This window comes from Panulirus ornatus, chromosome 67, assembly GCF_036320965.1.
Source record: "Panulirus ornatus isolate Po-2019 chromosome 67, ASM3632096v1, whole genome shotgun sequence".
Lineage (NCBI taxonomy): Eukaryota > Metazoa > Arthropoda > Malacostraca > Decapoda > Palinuridae > Panulirus > Panulirus ornatus.
Window position 1 is genome coordinate 11007970 of NC_092290.1, and position 17499 is coordinate 11025468.

Below are 17499 nucleotides of genomic sequence, written 5' to 3' on the forward strand. Positions count from 1 at the left end.
GAGACTAAGGCATCTCCGTCGCCTCCACTCCGCTTTATAGCCGGACCTACCGTCTGGAACAGTGCCATAAACTGGCGAATTACGCAGGAAAAGTCGAGTGAAAGGATGCCATACAGCCACACACACACACACACACACACACACACACACACACACACACACACACACACGCATATGTCGCGACGTAATGGCCAAAGGAATAAAAAAAGAATTATATGTATATTCAAGTTTCGCTCGTACTGCATTCATGAATTTAGCGCAACTGTTTACAGGGACCATCTGTGGTGATGACCAGGCCTCTCTCTCTCTCTCTCTCTCTCTCTCTCTCTCTCTCTCTCTCTCTCTCTCTCTCTCTCTCTCTCTCTCTCTCTCGCCCCTGGCTGGCTGGAAGGCAGACAGTCGAAGCCAAGAGTTAGGAAGTAACGTATCTATGGATCGTGACTGTCTGTGCGCCCTCCATCGGTGTCCATACAGGACAATGGAAACTCGTTGTCTCCACACCTTTCAAGTGTTCTGTGGGGCGTCATGATGACCCCCCACACTAGTCCAGTGGTATGAGGTATCGTCATCATCAACAAACAGACTCCTTTGATGATAGCATAGAAAACGGGATTCTTTCTTCTTTTTCTTCAGCGAAGAATGGGAAAGCAATGTCTTCAACACAATCTACAGCTTCTTGAGTGATTATCACTTCTTATCATTATCATTATCATTATCATCATCTACTCTCTTCTCTAGGGGCTGCTGCTTAAGCTTCAAGGCTGCGCTACAATCAGTAGCAGCGAAAGGAGGAAGAACTCCTTTGGAATCAGAGACGTAAAAAATCCACTCCAGTGAGACAGAGCCTCGTCAAGGATGACCTCATCACGAGACAGGCAGAGTCCGGTAGCGTCTCCTGGAGTCATAACACGCACACATATCAGTGGTAACTAAGGATAGATCTCTATCTATCAGTGGTAACTAAGGATAGCTCTCTATCTATCAGTGGTAACTAAGGATAGATCTCTATCTATCAGTGGTAACTAAGGATAGATCTCTATCTATCAGTGGTAACTAAGGATAGATCTCTATCTATCAGCGGTAACTAAGGATAGATCTCTATCTATCAGTGGTAACTAAGGATAGATCTCTATCTATCAGTGGTAACTAAGGAGAGATCTCTATCTATCAGTGGTAACTAAGGAGAGATCTCTATCTATCAGTGGTAACTAAGGAGAGATCTCTATCTATCAGTGGTAACTAAGGAGAGATCTCTATCTATCAGTGGTAACTAAGGATAGATCTCTATCTATCCTCTAGGATAAAGATGGCGTACAGGAGCACCGAGAGAAAGTATTTCAAAAGGCCAAACCCAGCCGCTCAAGCCCAGATGGCGTATGAGAGGAACCACATATAAACCAGACCTGGAGACTGCTTGCGTCGTCCCCGAGTTTCCAGTAATTAACAAATTACATTAATTAGTATGTGTGTGTGTGTGTGTGTGTGTGTGTGTGTGTGTGTGTGTGTGTGTGTGTGTGTGCGTGTGTGTGTGTGTGTGTGTGTGTGCTCATGTTCTCTTTCCCACAGAGAGTAGGGTACGGAATTTATTAAGGCCACAAAGCACTAAAGAAAACAGCACAGGTTGAGAGTTATTCTCTCTCTCTCTCTCTCTCTCTCTCTCTCTCTCTCTCTCTCTCTCTCTCTCTCTCTCTCTCTCTCTCTCTCTCTCTCTCTCTCTCTCTCTCTCTCTCCCCCCGCCATCTAGCGTGTCAAATTGCCTTAAAGATCGCTTTATGTTTCTTCTTTCCCATTAAGTGGAAAATGACTGTGTTTACCAGCCGAGCGAGTATTGCACGGGAGGTATAGTACAAGAGAGTGGAGTAATGTATCAGCCAGACCAGTAGGATATATCACAGGAGGGGAGGAATACAGCGGCTAACTCAGTCAGATGTGTAGACACACCCCCAACACAATGATCCTCTCCGCTAATCTCTCTTCACTCATCCTCCCCGTGAAGCCAAACCATTGAATCGAACCCTAGTCGGCCCTTTGAATCAGGCTACTCTTACCCCCACACCTCAGTCTGACGCAGTCAACTCACCTCACCCTCACATATCACCCTTAGGCAACTCCTTTCTGGCACATCCACCTTCTTCGTATCTTCTGTGTTCAGGGCCAAAACCTCACATCCATGAAAACAACGTCGGAGTAACTGTATCTTAAAACATACCCATCTTACCCCACATGGACACTTTACCTTTCCTTCCACACAATCCCGAACGCTCCAAAGACCTCAGCTCTCTCTCGTTCACCTTCGCAATCGCTGCATTCCCAATTATTCCATTTGATGCCTTGTCCAGTTGCAGGTTCTTAAGGCATTCTGCTTACTCCAAGTTCTCTCTATTTGAAATTACACTTTAGTGTCCCTGCATATATATTTTGGAGAGAGGGGCGAGTATACAGTCTCTTGGGGGATAAGAAGGCTCGGAAAGAGAGTCAGTTGTTGTTCGCTGATGATACGGCGCTGGTGGCTGATTCGAGTGAGAAACTGCAGAAGTTGGTGACTGAGTTTGGAAAAGTATGTGAAACGAGAAAGTTGAGAGTAAATGTGAATAAGAGCAAGGTTATTAGGTTCAGTAGGGTTGAGGGACGAGTTGATTGGGAGGTAAGTCTGAATGGAGAAAAATTGGAGGAAGTGAAGTGTTTTAGATATCTGGGAGTGGACTTGCCAGAGAATGGAACCATGGAAATGAAAATGAGTCACAGGGTGGGGGAGGGGGCGAAGGTTCTGGGAGCGATAAAGAAAGTGTAGAAGGCAAGAACGTTATCTCGGAGGGCAAAAATGGGTGTTTGAAGGAATAGTGATTCCAACAATGTTATATGGCTGCGAGCAGTGGGCTATAGATAGAGTTGTGCGGAGGAGGGTGGATGTGCTGGAAATGAAATGTTTGAGGACAATATATGGTGTGAGGTGGTTTGAGCGAACCACTATTTCTTCAAATACCCATTTTTGCTTTCCGAGATAATGTTCTCGCCCTCCACACACACACACAAACACACACGCACACACACACACACACACACACACACACACACACACACACACACACACACACCTTTGCCTTTGTATGTGTGTATGTGAGTGTGTGAGAAGTTCTTGTGAATTATGACCAGGTTTTGTGAGATTACAGAAATGATGGATTAAGGACACAAAGAAGGAAGGGACCAATTTATTTAGGGCATGAGACACTAAGGCTATAATATAAATTATATAAATTACATAAATAGCTCTACGGAATACATTCCTGAACAGATCATACATCTTTATTCACATACAAAATCATCCAATCAATAACCCTATATATATATATATATATATATATATATATATATATATATATATATATATATATATATATATATATATATATATATATATATATATATATATATATATATATATATATATATATATATATATATATATATATATATATATATATATATATATATATATATATATATATATATATATATATATATATATATATTTATAAGTACATATAATTTATACATATATCTAATCTTTACATCTGTACATGATTTATATAGTATGGGTTTTTAACATAGCACGTTAGGTCAATATGATTAGCATGATCGTGTTTTGTTATCGTCGTGTCTAGTCTGTTTTGCTATGTTAAAACAGGGTAGTTAACAAAGGCTATGATAAGTTAGGTTGTTGAGCAAGGCTATGATAGCTAGGAAGCTAAGCAAGGCTATGATAAGTTTGGATGGTGAGCAAGGCTATGATAAGTTAGGATGCTGAGCAAGGCTATGATAAGTTAGGATGCTGAGCAAGGCTATGATAAGTTTGGATGGTGAACAAGGCTATGATAAGTTAGGATGGTGAGCAAGGCTATGATAAGTTAGGATGCTGAGCAAGACTTGATAGCTAGGATGCTGAGCAAGGCTATGATAAGTTAGGATGCTGAGCAAGGCTAAATCAGGATGCCGAGCAAGGCTATGATAAGTTAGATTGCTCAGCAAGGCCATACACGGTAAGCTTGGTGTGTGAAGATGATTAGAAAATGGAGAGACTAGATTGATTGAAGAAATATCTATGTAATTCATCTATATCATTTTAATTCTTGCAAGAGGCTGGTGGTGTGGGGACCATGTGGGGCGACAGTTCGATCTAGCGGCCCAAAAAAGGCGACGAATATTATCATTCGTTCGTGTCCATCCTGAAGGAGACGCTGCAGAAGGGGAACACACACACACACACACACACACACACACACACACACACACACACGCACCCACCCACACGAGAGGCCAGGGAACAAGGATGATGCTGATCGCCTGACGTTGTAACTGGGGATCTCCGTGGTGTAGTGGTTAGCGTTGCTGACTGTAATGCACTGAACGGAGGTCGAAGCCCGCTGAGGTTCGAATCTTTGCTCGCATCAGTTGGTCCACAGTCAACCCACCTGTTCCTCCACTCCGAAAGACTGGTCGATTGATTGGGCTAAGGGTATTAGATAGATAAAATGGCCTTAATGAGGGCACTCTACTGTCTCAGTTATCATACAAAAATAAACTATTTACATCCTGTTGAGGTTTACTTGAAGTGCGACGCTGCAGGAGATGCCCTGATTACCTTACTGGAACTTCTTGGCGCCCTCCTCCAGGGAACGCTGGACGGCGTAGGAGCTCCCCTCCTGGGTGGGGCCTTTGGAGTAAGACCTGTAGGAGCAACAGTAAGGGAAGCATCAGTTCTATTTACAAGATGGCAGTGTAATTCACTGTCGAAGATTTCTCAATCTATTTCATTGCATCCTCGTTGTGTTACAGTGCCTTTGAGAAGCTGTTAGGAATTCGAAGATGTTTGGTCATGTGGTAGAAAACGCAAGTGACCAGTTTCTCAAAATATGAAGGAAGGAAAGAAGCAAGGAAGGAAGGAAGAAAGAATTACCCCTCCAGTCACATACAGATTTAAGAAAGAAATATTCACGTAAGTGTTTGAGATGAACTGTCTTGTGTTCATGAAGTAGAAAACGCAAGTGACCAGTTTCTCAAAATATGAAGGAGGGAAAGAAGGAAGGAAGGAAGGATGATGGAAGGAAGGAAAAAAAGGACTACCCCTCTAGTCACATACAGATTTAAGAAAGAAATCTTCACCTAAGTGTTTGAGATGGACTGTCTTGTGTTCTACGTAGGACCTGTACAAAGAAGCCATGTTCTTTGTTATAGACACTCACGTCTTCACCAGCAGAACACAAAGGAAGGGGTTCAACATAGCGTAAGTGGCTACGATACTTCCTCTCTTATCCTCAACTCTGGTGGTAAATTAGCACCAGTGGTACACTTGGGATCTAATATCCCACACTTGAGTATTTCTTTTTTTCTCCTCAGTTCCAAAGAGAACTCCTACCTTGAGGGAGTGAGCAAGATGGGTTTGAGAAGTGGTTGGGAAAGCGTCTTATCACAGTGGTTGGGAAGGCGAGTTATCACAGTGGTTGGGAAGGCGTGTTATCACAGTGGTTGGGAAGGCAAGTTATCACAGTGGTTGGGAAGGCAAGTTATCACAGTGGTTGGGAAGGCGAGTGTCGCAATGGTTGGGAAAGGCGAGTTATCTCAGTGGAAGGTGAGTTATCACAGTGGTCGGAAAGGCGAGTTAACACAGTGGTCGGAAAGACGAGTTATCATAGTGAAAGGCGAGTTATCACAGTGGTTTGGGAAGGCAAGTTATCACAGTGGTTGGAAAGGCGAGTTATCACAGTGGTCGAAAAGACGAGTTATCATAGTGAAAGGCGAGTTATCACAGTGGTTTGGGAAGGCAAGTTATCACAGTGCTTGGAAAGGCGAGTTATCACAGTGGTCGAAAACACGAGTTATCATAGTGAAAGGCGAATTATCACAGTGGTTTGGGAAGGCAAGTTATCACAGTGGTTAGGGAAGGCGAGTCATCACAGTGGAAGGCGGGATAACCCGAAGGTTGGGAAGGCGAGTGCCACAACATCTGGAGGGAGGGGGACACGAGTCCTGTATACTCACGAGGGAGCGACGTATCCGGGAGTATCCCTCCCTCGCCCCTGGAAGGCGGCGGGGATGAGGAAGGCCAAGCAACACAGCAGGAGCAACCCGAGCAGCACCATGCCCGAGTTGGCCACCACCACCGACTGGTTGGGGTTCGTCGACGCTGTCACGTACAGCCGAGGAGCCTCCTCCTCCTCCGCCTCCGCTGCTCTGCTCCCCCTCCAGCAGGGGCTCCTGGGCGCCTCCCTCTCCGGCGTGGCTGACGGCGGGCATGGACAGCATCACTAGAAGGGCCAACACCGCTGCTAGATTTCCTGAAAGACACGGGAGCTGAGGTCGTGGCACCCTGTGTTCATAGACGCTGTAGAAGGAGGAAGGTAAATGACGCTGGATTTTTTTATTTTTTTTTGCATTCCCGACGCCAAGGGGACGTCAGGCGTGGAGAGGGGCGAAGGAGGCGTCGAGGGAGGGAGAATGATGACCAATTTGCATCGGCTTTGATGTGGATTACGTGTAGGATCACTTGGTCTGTGCGAAAGTTTTCTGGGCGGTGGGATGTGGTGAGCCGATGGCGACTTGGCAGGGGCAAGGAAAAAAAAAAAAGATTAAGGATGCCTTCCAGAGAGAGAGAGAGAGAGAGAGAGAGAGAGAGAGAGAGAGAGAGAGAGAGAGAGAGAGAGAGGAGGAATCACAACCGCGCGCTGCTCCAGGACAGATGAAGGGAGTACCCGAGTTGGCCGACCCAGAGAACATGATAGGAAACAACATCCAATCACAGGCCGCGGGTGCAGGAGCTAAGGGCCGTGAGACACACACACACACACACACACACACATACTCGTGTATATATATATATATATATATATATATATATATATATATATATATATATATATATATATATATATATATATATATATATATATATATATATATATATATATATATATATATATATATATGTATATATATATATATACATATATATAGTATCAGTATTCCCACTTCGTACAGGAAGATAAATTACGACACCTATACAACACCCTCAGCTTCTAGGAAGCAGATTTTGTCGTACCCATGACATGAAGCATCCAGGACAGTAGTGTAAGCTATGGCTATACCCAGTCAGCATAAGCTACTAAGATATAGAAAATAGAGAATGAAGGAAGGGGGGGATAACACACTCAGTGTGAGGAAAAGGGAGAGTACGAGAGTGATGAGAGGCGAGAGAGAGAGAGGAGCGTCTGGATAAAATAGAATACGAAATCAGAACACGAAGACAGACTGTGAGCTGAGGTAGTAAGTCAGAGACTGGGAGACATACCCCTGAGAGCCATCTTGGTTGTGTCGTGTTGAGGCTGGAGTGTGGCGAGCGAAGAAGTCGTGACGACCAGGTTCCTTGCACTGCTCACTAGCGTCTTGGCCGCGCCACACACACTTTATATATATATATATATAACCTCATCACTAGATCCCTCCCCTCCTCCTCCACTTTACCCACTAGGTGTCATCATCGCCTGCAGGCGGTTCCCAGATGGTCTCTGGGGCCCGCTAAATAGACACCTGCTACAGTAGAAACCAGAGTCAGGAGAAAAGACGTGATACGTAGTGGTTAGTCGTGCTATATATAGTCACAGTTAATGAGCTGACTGTGTCTGGATACACCACCACCTCCTCCTCCTCCTCCTCACCCCCGACTTTCCTGCCTGCAGTGCTTGGTCATGAAGGGAACCGCTGCCTCACTGGGTGGTGTATGAATCCAGCTACTGCTATGTAGTGCAAGAGGTCTCGTCTCATACATCTACAGGGACATCCACACCCCCTCCCTCATACCTCTTAAATATTCTCTGTCATCATACAGTTTAAATCTATGTACATTGGTTGCATTGATCATAGTCTCGGTCGTATCATTCCATTCGTCCATCGCTCTCCTACTGTATTAGTACTGCTATATTTTCGTTGTACAAGTTTGTGGTTTGATTTCATGTTATGTCTTCTAGCTGTTCTATCTCAACGTCTCACGAAGGCCTGTTTTTAATGTCTGCGTCATGATTCGGTTTTAGACATTCAAGGAAGTGATTAGGTCACCCTTAAACCTTTCCTCTCTTCCAAGGTGGACAAATCAAAGGCCTCTAAGCCTTTCCCTGTACCTTAGTTCTCTTAGTCACCTTCTTCTGGACCTTCTCGAACATCTCTTCATGCTTCTTTGGCTGTGGTGACCAAAGAAGCATCAATTCTAGTTGTGGCCTTATGTAGAGTATGAAGAGACCTGTTGAACATCTCCTTATCCATCACCTTCTATGCATTTCTCATATTTGCCAGCAGACACTTGGTCTCCTTAGCTATTTCTCTTTGGGCGTGACTCTGACGACAGGTTTGGGGACGATGTCGACTCCCAAGTCTCCCTTCCTCAGCGATCACTGCAGGTTGTTCCCTGCTGGATGATAATCGTATCGACGAATGCTTTCGCTGTGGCCCATCCTCAACGCCGTACATTTCCGCGGGTTTGAACGCCATCAACAGTCATGTATCAAGGTGCTGTTGTAAGCTTATGCCATCCTTCTCCGCTTGTGCCATTCTCCCCTTCCTTCCACCATGACCTCTGCATCATCTGCAAACACCGCCTGACAAGTCGTTCCATCAGAGTGTAAAATAAGTAAGGGTCCCAAGACAGAAAACCCTTCGGTACGCCGCTGGTCACCTCGACCACTTTGGAGGAGGTTTGTATGAGATGCGTCCTTTGTTCCCTTTCAGGTAATCGTACATCCATTTGAAGGCGTGTCTCCCTTCATACCCACGTAGTGATGTAGGACCTTCTTCAGCTTCCTATGCTCTGCGTGTGTGTGTGTGTGTGTGTGGGGGTTAAACCACTTATCACACTTCATTACGCCGTTGATCTCAGGCCAGCCTTATAACTTCATGCCGGACGAGGTATTAGACTAGACCGTGTGTTGAAGTTCAAAGGGAAAGTCTTATGTTTCCCTGACGTTCGTCTTTTACCATAGGATCATTAATGTCTGTCCCAACACTTGGTATTACGATTCTCCGAAAGTATAATTGAGTGTAAATGTGTGACGATCGGCCGAGGCTTATAAACATCATCTTCTCACGTATATTGCAAACCGTAAAAAAAAAAAGACAAAAAAGCATCGAATTTTTCTTTTGTTAAAAAGAATACAAACGAAGAGATGGTGGTATCCCGCTTCTCGTTTTCTACAATAGACTTTTGATCTGTATTTTCTTTCTTGAGTTCGTTCTCGAGAGTATTTCTAATACATCAAACTTGTTCATCTCGGTCCAGCCTTATTTTCTTCGTCTAGAACTCTCAGTTCATGATGATAGACCACTTTCCCTCCAACTTGCGTGAGTGGACACTGTACATGTTGTGGTGGAGAAGACATCTAAACGTTCCGGTGATATATATATATATATATATATATATATATATATATATATATATATATATATATATATATATATATATATATATATATATATATATATATATATATATATATATAATATATATATATATATATATATATATATATATATATATATATATATATATATATATATATATATATATATATATATATATATATATATATATATATATATATATATATATATATTGAGTCTCTTGAAAACGGAAGATGAAAAGCAGGTTCTCCTGTGGGCTAACGGGGTCTCGAACGTGGGGGGGCCTTCACACTTAACAACTTTGTGACTCAGTCGATTTTGTAAGTTTATTTACAACACTGATAAGCACGATACAAGTTAAGTGTTAAGTAATAGGTACAAAATTATACAGTGAATTAACTTCCGTTTTCTTTGCCCTTTTCCTCCATGCTGGGGAGGCTATGGTAAACCATCTGGTCGAAAGAGGTTTATAAGGGAAACTTTGTAGATTTGTCGTAAGTGTGGATACGTCAGGGTTTGTGTAACGGTGAGCAGAGAGAGAGAGAGAGAGAGAGAGAGAGAGAGAGAGAGAGAGAGAGAGAGAGAGAGAGAGAGAGAGAGAGAGAGAGAGAGAGAGAGAGATGGCACAAACGGGTCATATGAACCCCCCCTTTCCCTGCCCAATCTGAAGTCTCTTGGTGGCACATGTCGAGCCTTGGCGTGACGTAAGTGTGACGGACGCTCCGTCTGCTGACGAGACCCTCAAGCGTTGCTGTGTGACGCAGGTGTGTGACGCTCCGTCTGCTGACGAGACCCTTCAAGAGTTACTGTGTGTGTGTGTGTGTGACGGTCCGACCACTGACGGCGCCTCAAGCGTTGCTGTGTGACGCAGATGTGTGACGCTCTGATTGCTGACGACCCCTGCAGAGTTGCTGTGTGTTGTAGGCGTGTGACGCTCCAGCGACGCCCTTTCTCTTGCTTTGCGACGCAGATCCCCTTCTACAGGAACTTCTTGGCGCCTTCTTCAAGAGACCGCAGGACGCCATAGGAGTTCTCTGAGGCCTTGGCGATGACATAGGATCTGGCGGAGTGAAGGAAGGGAGTTAGAAACAGGAGGAATGAGGGGCCTTGCAGCTGGTGGACCGTAATAGATATGGAAGACCGTAATAGATAGTAGACCGTAATAGATAGTAGATCGTGAGAGTTGGTAGACTGTCATGTATGTACAGCAAACTTTTAATCTATAAATGGTTATCTCTATAATGTACATACAGAGGTAAATTGGTTTATGATGATTTCCTTTATCAATTATAGCCCACAGGGTGAGCCAGCCTGGTGCAGTGTTATGTGGGTCTAACAGTGCCGCTAGGGTCAGACAGTGTCTGTGGATCCAACAGTGCCACTACAGACAGTGTCTGCAGTGTTACAAACCTCTGGCAGTGCCTGTGTTACACTGTCGAACTAGTTCATTAAATTCCTTATACAAACTGTTATATATATATATATATATATCTCTCTCCTCAATCACTTGACTCACGAGGTCAAATACAACGAAGCATGCATGGAGCCCATTGGCTAATTTTGGTCAAAGAATATGTACTGAGAGAAGGATTTTATGGTCCATCTACTAGTGACTTCTTTCAACGCCCAGCGTCAACTGTGTGAGTGATCATTGAGAGTAACTTTAGTCATGTGTTCAGCTCATACAGGCTGCAGTGTGGTGGCTCATAGAGAAAGCTAATCACTCTTTTTTTTTTAAGGTATATACATATATATATATATATATATATATATATATATATATATATATATATATATTTTTTTTTTTTTTTTTTTTTTTTTCATACTATTCGCTATTTCCCGCGATAGCGAGGTAGCGTTAAGAACAGAGGACTGGGCCCTTGAGGGAATATCCTCACCTGGACCTCTTCTCTGTTCCTTCTTTTGGAAAAAAAAAAAAAAAAAAAAAAAAAAAAAAAAAAATATATATATATATATATATATATATATATATATATATATATATACAGAATAATCAGAACTACTTATGTTACTTACTGACGTCAGCAACCTTAGATATAATTTGGTATTTATTTCTGAAAAGAAAATGACATCGTGTACGGTCGGATTAAGTGGGTTCAAGTGGGTTAGGTGGGCTAGACTACGTTAAGTGCGGTAGAGTGAATTAGGTGGGTTAGACTACGTTAAGTGCGGTAGAGTGAGTTAGGTGGGTTAGATTGTGGGTAAGACGGGTCAGCCTGGGTTGAAGTGGGTTCAGGTGGCTTCGCCTGTCGTGAGTGGGTAAAGTGAGTGGAAGAGTGGAGGAGTGGAGGATCCTCTGTGGTGCAGATCATGAGACGCCGTCCGTGCTGGCTGTCACGCAACGCCACAGTGACGCACAGGACGTGCCGTTGTGAAGGCATGCATCGTGCGTCCTCACGCTCCTGAAGAAGAAAGTGAACTCTCAGTCTGCGGCAGGAGGCTCTCGGTATACTCACAGTGGGGGAAATGATGCTGCCGCCGACGCTGCAGCGTACCCGCCGAAGGACTCCCTCCTACGTCCAGCCAGAGCGGCGCCCACGATGGCCATCAGGCTGAAGAACAGAAGGAGGCCGACCAGCAGGATGCCCACAGCGCCCTCCACCTCCGTCTGGTTGTTCATGTCTGTGAAGAACAGACGCGAAAGTGCGCCCTCCTCTTCCTCCTCTTTCTCCTCCTCCTCTTCTTTCTTCGTCTCTGCCTCCTGCAGGAGTTGCCGGTGATGCCTGGCCTCCGCAGCAGCATAGCTGGCGAGGGCGACGACGCACAGAAGCGCCACCACAGAAGCCAAGAGCCCTGCGAAGGGAGGAAGGTCCAGGAGGACTTTGAAGTACAGTTAGTCAGTTCGATTCTGATACACGAAAAGTAAGATTCCGAGACACGAATCACATCAAAGATTTACTAAATCTACTGAACCTCCGGAATATCTATACATCCCTCCGCCTCCCTCTCAAAAAAGAAGAGGCCAAATATGTTGTGTGTGATCATCATATTGTTCTGTTCGGATGAGATTTTGTGAGACGATATTATGTGTATATGAGGAAGGGGGGGGCCCTGCCTCATTAGGGCCTGACCACCCTGTCCTCTCCACCAGAGCCTGACTACCCTGTCCTCCTCACCAGGGCCTGACCACCCTGTCCTCCTCACCAGGGCCTCACCACCCTGTCCTCCCCACCAGGGCCTGACCACCCTGTCCTCCCCACCAGGGCTTCCCCAACTCCGGGACCTGACTGGTGTCTGCGAGTGCGACCAGATACCTAGACACGCCTCACACTCGGGGTTTATGTACCCCTCGCCATAGTACCCCTTCTGCCTAGGTATCCTGATCTCTTCAGTGCAGAGGGTTGGACGATAGACCAAATACTCAAGAGAGAATAGAAGAAAAATAATGAAACCAATATATATATATATATATATATATATATATATATATATATATATATATATATATATATATATATATATATATATATTGGAAAGGATCACAATTTTGCGCGTGATTATTTTCTATAAGTCCACGGGGGAAATGAAACACGATAAGTTCCCAAGTGCACTTTCGTGTAATAATCACATCATCAGAGGAGACACAAGAGAGAAATGTAACAGTCAGTTGATATATAATGTCGTTTTGCCTTGTATGTATATGTATATATATATATATATATATATATATATATATATATATATATATATATATATATATATATATATATATATATATATATATATATAAGCCAAAACGACATATCTTTTAATCTATGTTCTCTCGAATGCATTGCTTTGTGAGACACAAGGACTCTAATATCTTCTGACATGCACGTCACCATCAAGGCTGTCCGATCACTGCAGAAACCACATTAAGCCACACGAACTAGATCAAGAACCTAACCTACCCTTCAAGACCATCTTGGTGTGTGTGTGTGTGTGGAGGAGGAGGTGGCTGAGCTCGGAGCGTGGCGAGGTAAGTGCGACCCAACTGGCTGTCTCCGAGACACTGAGAGAGGGGGTCCTCCTCCTCCTCCTCCTCCTCCTCGACACACTGCATTATTTATATGCTAAACCAGTGACTTGGCCAGGGCTGACGATCACTGCACGCAGCATCCACCAGTCCAGATGGTCGTGTAGGGTACGGCCGCCCATCTCGTCGCCTGGCTGTGACTGGGAGTAATGGATGGTGTACGTCTGTTGTGGCTACACACACACACACACACACACACACCACCACCACCAGAGGTTCATCGTGTACCCAGACTGGGTTGTGTGTGAGAGAGAGAGAGAGAGAGAGAGAGAGAGAGAGAGAGAGAGAGAGAGAGAGAGAGAGAGAGAGAGAGGAGAGCGTACAACACATACACACACACTCACACTCGAAGACGCTGAACACCTCCCTCCTCACTCAGCCGACCATCATCCACACCCCACAAGGATGAGTCGAATCACTGAACTTCGAAACCGCTTCGGAACTTCAAGTTCGATCATCAGTTTCGAACTAACGAAAAGGTAAATCGAATACAGCTAGGCATTGCTCGATGACGACAAGACATTGTTCACCAGCTTGACATGTCAGGATTGGATCAGACGAAAGAAATTAGAAAATAGCTGAAGAAAATGGGTAATAATCTCCATGAAAAGCTGTTTTGATGACCGAAAAGATTATTACGAAAAGCTTTGAAATCTGGTGAACGAAGCTGGAAATGTTTGACGCCATAGCGAAGACTACCAAAAGAATAATCATGAAAAACTATGAAAACATAAGAATACCTATAGATTCCCTTTGATATAGATGAATCCAATTACACAATTACCCTCACTTGAAGGAATAGAAAATGGAAGAAAGTATCAGAAAACGTCTACGTATATATATATAGTTTGGCTCTGAGAGCGTTGATTGGTCAGTGGACGGCTGCTAACTGCACGGGTGCAATTGCCTGGTTGTTTGAAGGTGTGTAGGGTGCAACCAGCGGGACATGAGTGGAGGAGAGGCCAGTGTTGCTACATACACTGTGAGGTGAGGGGTGGTGGGCTAATGCAACATGACCCCTGCAAGGGTGTGACCAGACGGTGTACGGGTATACGGGTGTGACCATAGAGGCTGTATGGGTGTAGGGTGTGACCACAGAGGCTGTATGGGTATAGGGTGTGACCAGAGGGTGTGACCACAGAGGCTGTATGGGTATAGAGTGTGACCAGACGGTGTGACTACAGAGGCTGTATGGGTATAGGGTGTGACCAGAGGGTGTGACCATAGACGCTGTAAGGGTATAGGGTGTGACCAGAGGGTGTGACCAGACGGTGTGACCACAGAGGCTGTATGGGTATAGAGTGACCAGACGGTGTGACCAAAGACGCTGTATGGGTATAGGGTGTGACCAGAGAGTGTGACCACAGACGCTGTATGGGTATAGAGTGACCAGACGGTGTGACCAAAGACGCTGTATGGGTATAGGGTGTGACCAGAGGGTGTGACCACAGACGCTGTATGGGTATAGAGTGTGACCAGACGGTGTGACCACAGACGCTGTATGGGTATAGGGTGTGATCAGAGGGTGTGACCAAAGACGCTGTAAGGGTATAGGGTGTGACCAGAGGGTGTGACCACAGACGCTGTATGGGTATAGAGTGTGACCAGACGGTGTGACCACAGACGCTGTAAGGGTATAATGTGTGACCAGACAGTGTGACCATAGACGCTGTAAGGGTGTTGGTTGTGACCAGAAGGTGTGACCAAAGACGCTGTAAGGGTGTTGGTTGTGACCAGAGGGTGTGACCACAGACGCTGTAAGGGTGTAGGGTGTGACCAGATGGTGTGACCATAGACGCTGTAAGGGTGTTGGTTGTGACCAGACGGTGTGACCACAGACGTTGTAAGGGTGTAGGGTGTGACCAGACGGTGTGACCACAGACGCTGTAAGGGTGTTGGTTGTGACCAGACGGTGTGACCACAGACGCTGTAAGGGTGTTGGTTGTGACCAGACGGTGTGACCACAGACGTTGTAAGGGTGTAGGGTGTGACCAGAGGGTGTGACCACAGACGCTGTAATGGTGTTGGTTGTGACCAGACGGTGTGACCACAGACGCTGTAAGGGTGTTGGTTGTGACCAGACGGTGTGACCACAAAGGCTGTATGGGTATAGGATGTGACCAGAGGGTGTGACTACAGAGGCTGTATGGGTATAGGGTGTGACCAGACGGTGTGACCACAGACGCTGTAAGGGTGTAGGGTGTGACCAGAGGGTGTGACCAAAGACGCTGTAAGGGTGTAGGGTGTGACCAGAGGGTGTGACCAAAGACGCTGTAAGGGTGTAGGGTGTGACCAGAGGGTGTGACCAAAGACGCTGTAAGGGTGTAGGGTGTGACCAAAGACGCTGTAAGGGTATAATGTGTCACCAGACGGTGTGACCAAAGACGCTGTATGGGTATAGGGTGTGACCAGACGGTGTGACCATAGACGCTGTATGGGTATAGAGTGTGACCAGAGGGTGTGACCAAAGACGCTGTATGGGTATAGAGTGTGACCAGACGGTGTGACCACAGACGCTGTATGGGTATAGGGTGTGACCAGACTGTGTGACCATAGACGCTGTAAGGGTATAGGGTGTGACCAGAGGGTGTGACCATAGACGCTGTAAGGGTATAGGGTGTGACCAGAAGGTGTGACCATAAAGGCTGTATGGGTATAGGGTGTGACCAGACGGTGTGACCACAGACGCTGTATGGGTATAGGGTGTGACCAGACTGTGTGACCATAGACGCTGTAAGGGTATAGGGTGTGACCAGACAGTGTGACCATAGACGCTGTATGGGCGTAGGGTGTGACCAGACTGTGTGACCATAGACGCTGTAAGGGTACAGAGTGTGACCAGACGGTGTGACCAAAGACGCTGTATGGGTATAGAGTGTGACCAGAGGGTGTGACCATAGACGCTGTATGGGTATAGAGTGTGACCAGACGGTGTGACCAAAGACGCTGTATGGGTATAGAGTGTGACCAGAGGGTGTGACCACAGACGCTGTATGGGTATAGAGTGTGACCAGACGGTGTGAGCATAGACGCTGTAAGGGTATAGGGTGTGACCAGAGGGTGTGACCATAGACGCTGTATGGGCGTAGGGTGTGACCAGACTGTGTGACCAAAGACGCTGTAAGGGTACAGAGTGTGACCAGACGGTGTGACCAAAGATACTCCGACCACAGATACGTTGTAACGGGAGTGTGACGACAGATGGTGTTACCACAGTGTGACTTGTGACCTGATATTGCTATGATCGTTGTGTTACTACGAACAGTGTGACCATAGACATTGTGACCATAGGCAGTGTGACAACAGACCTTGTGACCACAAACGATGTGACCACAAAGTGTAACAGCAGCGTTACTACACAATGTGACCATAAACAGTGTTATTCCAGTGTTACTACAATCACTGTAGCCACAAACAGAGTGATCACAACCAGTGTGGCCACCAGCAGTGATCACAACCAGTGTGGCCACAAGCAATTACAACCAATGTGGCCACGAGCAATTACAACCAATGTGGCCACGAGCAGAGTGATCACAACCAGTGTGGCCACGAGCAGTGATCACAGTGTGGCCACGAGCAGTGATCACAACCAGTGTGGCCACGAGCACTGATCACAACTAGTGTGGCCACGAGCAGTATGGCCGCCCACGGCGGACGAGTTCAGTTCGAATGAGAAGGTCACCAACACAGCTGCCAGCTTGTGGTTGCAATGTCTCCACGGACGCCCAAACCACAGCAACCCCTTCCCCCCCTGCATCTGTCATCCAGAATATGGGACACACACACACACACACACACACACACACACTGTGGGACCTCCAGGAAGCAGCCAGCGGTGTGTGTGTGTGTGTACGCAGTCTTCATATATGAAGTAAGTGTTTATTGGTATTTCGTAGATAGGACTTTCCTATATCAATCTGTCGGTCTATCTGTCAATGTATTCATCTACGTCTACTTTTATTTTTCTTCCGTTCCTCTGTACCGCTGGTGGGTTACGTGCACACACAGTCTTTCAGTTGGTT

At 45.6% G+C, this 17499-nt stretch overlaps 3 protein-coding genes across 4 annotated transcripts in view; 1 reads left to right on the forward strand and 2 right to left on the reverse strand.

Annotated features, from left to right (window-relative positions):
* Positions 1 to 4335: 4335 nt before the first annotated feature.
* On the reverse strand, positions 4336 to 8068 carry LOC139747128 (uncharacterized). Its single transcript, XM_071659044.1, has 3 exons — positions 8041 to 8068; positions 6037 to 6277; positions 4336 to 4725 (listed from the first exon to the last, which is right to left on the reverse strand). Exons 1-3 carry the CDS (start codon positions 8066 to 8068, stop codon positions 4641 to 4643), a joined length of 354 nt encoding a protein of 117 aa, XP_071515145.1. The 3' UTR covers positions 4336 to 4640.
* A 1730-nt stretch (positions 8069 to 9798) lies between these two features.
* On the reverse strand, positions 9799 to 13683 carry LOC139747101 (uncharacterized). Its single transcript, XM_071658919.1, has 3 exons — positions 13353 to 13683; positions 11919 to 12255; positions 9799 to 10501 (listed from the first exon to the last, which is right to left on the reverse strand). The coding sequence occupies exons 1-3, from the start codon at positions 13363 to 13365 to the stop codon at positions 10420 to 10422; spliced, it is 432 nt and encodes a 143-aa protein (XP_071515020.1). The 5' UTR covers positions 13366 to 13683; the 3' UTR covers positions 9799 to 10419.
* A 3250-nt stretch (positions 13684 to 16933) lies between these two features.
* LOC139747171 (uncharacterized) overlaps positions 16934 to 17499 on the forward strand; it is a 79594-nt gene continuing 79028 nt past the window's right edge. Inside the window, exon 1 of one of the 2 annotated variants that reach the window (XR_011712330.1) lies at positions 16934 to 17348. The gene's annotated coding sequence lies outside the window, so the exon portion shown is untranslated. The remainder of the gene's footprint in view (positions 17349 to 17499) is intronic. The other variant, XM_071659137.1, reaches the window with a different exon arrangement.

Coding starts and splice junctions, on each gene's coding strand:
- LOC139747128 (XM_071659044.1), bottom strand. CDS start 8,068: ATGACGCAGACATTAAAAACAGGCCTTC. Junction 6,278..8,040: donor GACATTAAAAACAGGCCTTC/GTGAGACGTTGA, acceptor GCCCGCCGTCAG/CCACGCCGGAGAGGGAGGCG. Junction 4,726..6,036: donor CCCGGATACGTCGCTCCCTC/GTGAGTATACAG, acceptor TTGCTCCTACAG/GTCTTACTCCAAAGGCCCCA.
- LOC139747101 (XM_071658919.1), bottom strand. Junction 10,502..11,918: donor GCAGCATCATTTCCCCCACT/GTGAGTATACCG, acceptor TCACTCCGCCAG/ATCCTATGTCATCGCCAAGG.